Source organism: Corvus brachyrhynchos, unplaced genomic scaffold, assembly GCF_000691975.1.
Source record: "Corvus brachyrhynchos isolate BGI_N302 unplaced genomic scaffold, ASM69197v1 scaffold48, whole genome shotgun sequence".
Taxonomy (NCBI): domain Eukaryota; kingdom Metazoa; phylum Chordata; class Aves; order Passeriformes; family Corvidae; genus Corvus; species Corvus brachyrhynchos.
In genome coordinates, this window is record NW_008240027.1 from 2,705,559 (window position 1) to 2,714,012 (window position 8,454).

The 8,454-nt window shown below is 48.3% G+C and overlaps 1 protein-coding gene across 1 annotated transcript; it reads left to right on the forward strand.

Annotated features, from left to right (window-relative positions):
- The first annotated feature begins 28 nt into the window (after window positions 1–28).
- On the forward strand, window positions 29–7,740 carry TAL1 (TAL bHLH transcription factor 1, erythroid differentiation factor). Its single transcript, XM_017743604.1, has 2 exons — window positions 29–225; window positions 4,611–7,740. Exons 1-2 carry the CDS (start codon window positions 93–95, stop codon window positions 5,027–5,029), a joined length of 552 nt encoding a protein of 183 aa, XP_017599093.1. The 5' UTR covers window positions 29–92; the 3' UTR covers window positions 5,030–7,740.
- The last annotated feature ends 714 nt before the right edge of the window (window positions 7,741–8,454 follow it).

The following is an 8,454-nucleotide window of genomic DNA, read 5'->3' on the forward strand; positions in this document are numbered from 1 at the left end:
TCGTGAGCCGTGAGCTCGCTCCGAGGTCACGGAGCAGCTCCGCTTCCCGCCGGCCCCGGACGCTCCCCCTACCGCGGGGCCGGGCCGGGGGGATGTCGGTGTGTCCTCACGGCCTCGCTGCCTTTCTTTGCAGCGGGTTTTTCGGCGAACCGGATTCTTTCTCCATGTACGGCAGCAACCGGGTGAAGCGGAGACCCTCTCCATACGAGATGGAGATCACCGACGGTGAGAGAATTTCGCCCCTGCGCCACCTCTTGGGGGGGGTGGGGGTGTCCCCATCTGCTGAGGGGGACAAGTTCCTGCACTTTGCCACACTCTGGCACTAAATCCCGAAATAATAAAAGGACTAAACCCCCAAAGGCCCCAAGACGCGAGTAGGATGCCCAGGGAGTCAGGGTGGCTCTCCGGTAAGAGGAGCCCACAGCGGTCCCCAGCAGCGTGCCCGATGAGTTTGCCTTCACCCAGCACCCAGCGGAGCAGTTCAGTTTGTGGCTAATTATATCCCTATTCTGCAAATTGCTTAGAGATTAAACCCTAAAGAAGGCAATAAATATAAGTCTGTTGAAGTGCAGATCAGGGCCATTGCAGTGAGATGTTGCGTCCGTAAACCCTTCCAGCCAGGAGACGCTCGCACTGCAGACCACAGCCTTGGGCAGAAAGGACAACCTGCCTTTAAAGCGCCCGGGAGCAAAGAGCTAACACCGTGCTGAGGTCTGCAGCGGCGCGGTGGGATCGTGGCCTTAATTCGGTATACATCCACAAACTGATCCCGTCTGCCGTGGAGAAATATCCCGTGGCAGAGTCTGGGAGGAGATGTGGAAGGTGACATTCTGGTGTTTCATTCTGGTGGTCCCAGATGCGGGCATCCCTGTTGGAGCTGCAGGATAATTTCGGAGAATGCAAGGCAGGGAGAGGGCAGGGCAGGATCTGCTGCCTGCTCCTGGCAGCAGGTGTGGGATGCTGTGTGCAAGGGCGCGTTTGCCCACGGGATGCTGCCCATGCAAAGGGACATTTGCAAGAATAATTTACACGTGGAAGGCCACCCTGTTTATCTCTGGAGTTATTAGCCCGGACACATGAGATTCGCTGAAATGTGTTTTCTCTTTAGCAATTGTAAACACTGTATTTAAACTGCTGGACAATTAATTTTCCTCCTTTCCAGCTAGCTATCCTTTTCTTCTACCCAGCTAATCTAAGATCAAATCATAACCTGCATCAGTCTAAAATAATACAACCCAAAATGACAGGCTCAGGGTATTATCTGCATTCATCAGTCCTTCTGTCCCCACTCTCCGCCCTCTTGGTCCTTTCAGACTGCAGCCCCATGGGACAGGGGATGTCACAGCCCCAGCACAAGAAGGGCTTTTTGTCTGGGTTTTGATTCCGAGGCTTAGCGGTTACGGGGAAAAGCCCATCAAATCTCGGTGTCTGACTAAAGCTTTGGACTTGCTACTAAACTAGGTATTAAGGATTACAGAAATACTTGGTTGTAACCAAGTTTTTGAACATGTGGTTTAATGCAGGTGTACAGATTTGGCCCAATCCTGCAGGTCCTGGTTCATGTGAATTTCCAAGACTGGACTCAACATTTTTTTGGGGAAAAAATAGGTGTCAGGTTATGTTGTCTAAACAGGAGCAATTCGGAGGGATGTACATCCCATGCTGAGGCATCTGTGTGGTGTGAGAGGCTTTGCTTATTGCTCTGATTGTCACCTGCTGGGTGACATCCACAGCACACAGGAGCACCACTCTTGAGGGTCCTCAGCCCTTGGGATCTGCAGAAGGGCAGGGCAGTCTTGCCAGACTTTGTGCTTGTGGGGTTTATCCGTAAGAAAATGAGTGGTGGGGGTTTTGCAAGTGTTTCTTTATCTATTTTATGGAAATTTTGTTCCACTTAATATGTTCTTTAAAAATAGCCAGAAGTGAAGATAAAAATGCAAAAAAGTATCTCTAAAAAAGTATATCCTGGAACTCTGGAAGATCATCTTTTTATTAATTTTCCTCAGACTTCTTATTACAATTAAAAAAGCATCAGTCAATCCATTAGAACAAAATCCAGGCAAAAATTCTCATCTGATTGCTTGGATTAATTATGAGGCAAGTTTCTTTATGAGAAATAGATTTTCTATTATAACACAGCTATGGGGCATTTTAATTTTCTCCATTGCTTGACACATTTTGGCCAAAACCTGATCTCTTTCTAAAAATATATGTTTAATTCAGTTGGTACAGGAATCAAGAATTTGAGTGGTGTCAGAATTTGTTTTATATACTGAAGCTTGATTTGGGTGCCCCTAGATGAAAATGAACAGGTTTTTTTGGGTTTTTTTTTTTGGTTTTTTTTTTTTTTCTTTTTCTGATTTCTGACCTATTTATGAACAGATGTCTTTTAGTCATCAGCTTTCAGTGAACAGAGACACATGTTTGAAGCCTGTGAAGAATGAAAGTCTCTTTAGCTTTTTTTTAATGAGCAGTATCCAAGATGGGGTTATTTCTCGTACTCTTTTGGGAGTAAATAGTTTTTAAGCTGCATCTCTTTCTGGATTCAAGACCGCTTACTTTGTCTTGTCTGGAAAGAGCAGTAAAGTGTTAAAAATGTCATATTATTGTAGTAGGATGTAGCACATTCTTCGCTGCTTAATTAGTAGTGCTGCTGAGGTCCCTTTGGTCCCTGCCACCTTCCCCACAATCCTGTGGCATAGCAGGCTGTGCACATCAGGGACAAGAAACCTTCCCTTTGCATGAGCTCTTGCACATTGATTCATACAAAGGCATTAGGTGCTGTTTGGGGGTGAAGACTGCCTTTATTAAAGCATCACACTGGAATCTTAGAGGTCATAGGTGTGTCTGTCCTTTCTACAACCCCAGTTTATCCCAGGGACTCTCTGTGATTTTGCGGGACTCCCAGCTCTGAGCACACCGTGAGGAGGAGTGAGTTGTGTGGCTGCTCACACACTCCATAAGCTGGCAGCTTTAACCTGGCTGCTTGGGAGTGTGTCCCCATGGAAACCCTGCAGTGCAGGGTATTCTGTGTGACGTGCTGGATGAAGGAACTCAGTTTCCCCTGAATGGAGGAAAGTGTGATGATATCTGATCATCTGCAACAAGGGATACCACTTCTCCTGTTGTGCCAGGTGGGACCTGGAGGTACAGCCTGACTAGGATACTTATAAAAAGTCACACTTGTTTGGCTCCTGTGCCACAGTCAAGGCAGCCAAGAGTTTTGTTAGAAAAGAATAAAGGTGTTTAAATGTGCCCCGGGGTGCTGGTTTCACTGGGTGATGTCAGAGCTGTGGCTTAAACTGCTCACCAAGGCCAGGGGCTTGTTCCCACCAGGAGGGAGAAGTTAGGCAGGTGTCTCAGAGTGGGAAAACAGGGGAGAGATGGTGGGAATGGGAATTCCACAGTCCTTTGGGGTAAGACTCACTGAAGTGTTACCTGCAAGTCTTTGCTTCCCACTCTGTGATGATTTCATTGTATGTGATGCTTCCTATCCCATGGGAGTTTCTGCTGTGGTCATCCTTCCAGATTTTCATGAGATTGAGGTGACCTTCCATCGTTGATGTCTCCTGGAGGAGATGATGGAAAGGATGTAATAATAAAAACATCTCATGATAGTGTTCTCTTACATGAGGTGGTTTCCATGGACCCAAGAACCTGCAATCCTGATTTACAGCACTGCTGCTCCTGCAGCGCTGTACTTTTCTGTAGATGTGCTTTGGGTCACTTCTAGCACAGAGACAAAGCTTTTCTCATGCCACCAGGAGTTACCCTGATGTGCTGAAAGGAGAATTAGTGTGTTTTGTGCCTTCGTCCTGTGTAGCATCCCCTGTCAGAAACATGGCTGTAAAATTTCAAGGAGTTAATTGGAGGCTACATGTAATTAGGCCAAATGGACACCTCCAGCAATTTGGGATCCCATCTCCAACTAGTGTCAGAGGGAGTTTTTGCCCTGTGGCAGAGATGTGTAGAGAGAGCAGGCAGTCCTCAGGTCAGCTGTGAAACTGTTCCATCCTCACCTGTGATCACCTTTCTAGCAGGACACTGCCTTCCCTCTGTGGGTCACATTGCTACCTGTCCTCATTCCTATGGGGCAAACCCCATTGCCCTGTTTCACTCAGAGGGCTGGCGGCAGCCCTGTGGTCGCTCTCAGCAGGGAAGACCTCTGGATCTCAGAGTTGTCAAAGCCTCTGCTCAAGCTAATTCCCTCCCATCCCAATGGTGTGTCCTTTAGACAATTTTTGGGATAGAAAATAAAGCCATCTAGTGATACAAAATTTTAATAGGACCAGTGTTGCTGGGTTACCCTTGTTGATCAGTTGAGATACCCTAAAATTATAGCAGCCTTCTGCACACTTATCATGACAAATGAGAGGTAAATTTAGCTATCTGAGGATCCAAAGAGATGCACCTCAATTTTTTCCCTTCCAGTGGATCAAACAGAAGTTATGGCTTTCTCCAGTTAGATGGAAACTCTTATTTCACTGCCCTGATGATTAAACCTCACTAAAATTAGTCAGGTAGTTAATCTGCAAAACAGTGACCTTTTCAGCAAAGTAATACCTGGCCTGTTGAGCCCTGCTCCTAATTCTGTGTGCTTGGGATTGCAGGTCCTCACACGAAAGTGGTTCGTCGCATTTTCACCAACAGCCGGGAGAGATGGAGGCAGCAGAACGTCAACGGGGCCTTCGCAGAGCTGCGCAAGCTCATCCCCACCCACCCGCCTGACAAAAAACTGAGCAAGAATGAGATTTTGCGCCTGGCTATGAAATACATCAACTTCCTGGCCAAGCTGCTCAACGACCAGGAGGAAGAAGGAAACCAAAGGGGCAAAGTGAACAAAGACTCGGGGATAGTCCAGGAAGACCTCCTGCAGGACATGTTGTCTCCCAACTCTAGCTGTGGCAGTTCTTTGGACGGAGCGGCGAGCCCGGACAGCTTCACGGAAGAGCACGAGGCGCTGGATTCGAAGCACACGCGGAGCCTGCACCACGCCATCCTCCCCGTAGAAGGCAACGCGCAGCGGTGATTACCCTCACACTGCTCCCGAGGCGCGCGGGGGAGAGGCCAGGCCTGGCTGTGCCGTTGCTGGAACTTGTGCTTGTGGGATTTGTGACTCTGCCTTTCCCTGGGAGCTCGGGCTGCCCACTCTCCCCAGCCTGGGACAGAGAGGCCAGCACGTTGGCTGAGGACAAGACCAACCCAGATGGACGTTCGGGGTTTAGGTACGTGACCGTACAAAGAAGAAAAGCATTGAATTCATCTTCGTTGTACAGAACTGCTCGGGATGGGACTCCGCAGAGGGGAAGGAGACGTGGCTGGTGCCTCTCCAGAGTTTAGAGGGTTTGCAGGCCACTTGGTGACCGTCTCTTTTCAAGCAATCATCTGGGGGAGACATGGAACTCCTCTTTCACTGCTGACAGAGGCCATCGGCGCTTTCCAGCTCCACGTGGTGCTGGAAACTGCTGCATCACTCCAGCGCTGCAGCACTTCTCCAGCCTGTGGCACATCCAGCTGGTCTGAGCAGGAGCTTGGCCACGTGTTCCTGTTGTCCGAGAATTTTTGACTGTATCTTTTTAAAGAGGTGAAAAAATACCCTCAGCAAAAGAACTATTAAAAGGATTTAGAGTATTTCTTTTTCTCTCCTTTTTTCTTTTCTTTTCTTTCCTTTTTTTTTTTTTTTCCTTCCCTTACTTCCTTTCCCTTCTATCTGATTTTGGATTGTTTGGGCTTGTTGTATTTATGACGTGGGATTACTTCTGTCTAACACTGTCATGCAGTATCCACTGAATGAAAAGGTACATAGGTGTTTTCTGCCACCCTCCCAGTCCCTGATCCTTCTGCTGGTAACACTCAGCAGGTGAGTTTCAAGCCTGCTGTAGTCTCCTAGAGTTTTTCCAGTGGTTTCTATAGGGCCAGAACTTCTCTCAAGAAAGATGAATTTCAGAGTTGGGAAGGAAAGAAAATATTTGCTAGTGAAGTATCTCCTTGGACTGGGGGATTTTTAAATTCAAAAAAGCAAAAAAAAAAAAGGGCAAAAGGAGTCAATGATGTATCAACAGTGTGCGTGTACATAGGGTTATAAAAAGGTTTTTTAATGGTATGCTTTGAATTTTTTGGTTTTATTGTGTGAAAATGGTGGTTCAGCTGTGCCAATGCCCACAGTGTGGACAACAATGCTGGATTTATTTTGGCGTTAGGAGGGTCCTCACCTGTCAAGGTTGGTAGGAGTCCACAGATCCTCTCTGAATCTTGTGGGGAAGCAGTAAAAGCAGTATGGGATTAGCCCCCATTCCTGAGTGCTCAAATTAGTGCAAAACTGAGCTCTGTGACTGAGCTGATCCTCTGATTGTGCTGGCCCCCAGGAGGATATTTGGGAAACAGGGGAGCAGGAGGCTGCTGCTGTGGTGGCTGGGAGCTGAGAACCACCCTGTCCCATCACCACTGCATCAGGACCATCTCTCACCAACCCATCATCTCCTGATGGAGCGTTTGCCCCAAACCCATCCTCTCCCTCTGCAGATCTGTCAAGGCACAGAAATCTCTACCATGATAAAAAACCCAAACCCACACACAAACATCCTTTGGAAGGGAATAAATCTTTTTGAGTGGGGACATCTTCCACCGCACTTGTGCCTTCCCAAGGGTGCTGAGGTACAAGGGAACACAGAGAATTTGAGTAGGTGTCTGCAAGCCCGTCCAGGCTTAATTCAGAGCCGTGTCATTTCCATCCCTGCTTGGTTTTGATGCCTCTTTGTAAATAATAGGTAAAAGTCTGGCGTGTGGCTTGGCTTGTTAGGCGGAATTAGTTGCCTGGGAAGGGATCCTGGCCCATGCAAGCATTTCCAGCATAGTCCCCAAATTCTTGGAAAGCACCAATCTCCCCCATCTTAAATTGGGGAAAAGGAGGAAAACTCTTGGGTCTGGATTGTGCATGGGGGTTTTTCCTAGAGGAGGTTACCTGCAGGGCTGGGCCAGGGAAGGTGCTGGTGGGTGAGGAAGTGACGCTGAGGAAGAGGTTTGGACTGGTACTGGTGCCAGGGGTAGGACAGGCAAGCAGCGGTGGGCTGCCAGGGGGCCCTCGGGGAAGGGAGGGGGGTGCTGTCACACAGGTAAAACTGTTCCTGGTTCCCAAAGAACCCTGGGTGGGCTATGTGGGGGTTTTGCACCCTTGTTATTAAACTGTCGCAAGAAAAAAAATTCACCAATACTCAGAAATCCCTCATTCCACACAAATCCATCACTTCTTGTTTATATCTTCTCGGTAGCTGAGCAGTCGGGAAAATGGTACAACCTTGGCAGCACCCCCAAACGCCCCCAGGCACTCGCACTCCTGCAGGGAGTGCCGTAGGTCTCCCGGGGTATGTACAGTTGTACTTTAATTGTGATTTGAATGGTACATTTCCTCTGCCCACCTCTCCTCCTGCCTGCTTCACCTCTCGCTGTGTGGGCCATCACCCCCCATTCCTGTTGGAAACAGCGCTCTGGGGCAGTGTCGTACCGTGTGAGTGAATTCCTGCCTTACGAATTTTGGTTTTTTCAGCCCCGCCCCTTTCTCTGCCACCCTCCCCTTGGATTTCTGCATTTTTTCTGCAGAAATGAAGTAACCAGACCTGGTACCCTGAGTCTCAACCCACTGTGGATGTGCTATTTAGAAAACACATTTGTCGTAATGTGTGTGTATATATAAATATATATATATAATGAATATATCAAGAATATTTCTAAATAAAGTTTTACAAAGCAGCCTCCTCTCGCTGTCTGCCTCTGTCCCACCTCGCCACTTGAATCCATCATTACTTTGGTGTTTCATCCCTGAGTGTTGCGGGGTGACGATGCCAGGGTGGCCCATTCCCAGACAGCCAAAGGCATAAACAGGCAGCAGAAAACGTTGCAAAAGGATCTGCTATTTTTTTTTTTCTTGCTTGACTCACACCGTCCAGCCTGGGCTGGGCTTCTGCAGAGAGAGCAGGCGGGAGGAAGAGCGCGCGGGGCCGGCAGGAAGGAAGGCGGGCGATGAAGCAATGCCCCGCCGCAGGCGAGCGTTACCAGCCACCCCCACCTTACCCCCAGCGTGTTATTTGCAAGTCCCCCAAAGCTTCCAGTGGCCTTTTCCCGTCTTTTGGCGAGGCTGACTGTGCGAGGAAGGGGCTGCTGGGGGCCATGCTACTTCCCTTCGCACCATGGCAGGCGTTCGGCCATGATTTAACGGGCAGTGAGAGTAATTCCTCTTTTTTTTTTTGGAGAGAAATTATCACAGCCACGTGCACAAGTGCTTTTAAAAATATACAGCATTAATTAGGGAGTGTTTACAGGCTAAGTGGTCCATTGAACATGTGTGTGTTTATGTATATATCTCTCTCTCACATACATATATTTTTTTAATATCCATACCTACAGCACCATGCTGCTGATGGTGGCTGACACTGTACTGAGCATGGAGCAGATGAGCAG

Coding starts and splice junctions, on each gene's coding strand:
- TAL1 (XM_017743604.1), top strand. CDS start 93: ATGTCGGTGTGTCCTCACGGCCTCGCTGCCTTTCTTTGCAGCGGGTTT. Junction 226..4,610: donor CGAGATGGAGATCACCGACG/GTGAGAGAATTT, acceptor TTGGGATTGCAG/GTCCTCACACGAAAGTGGTT.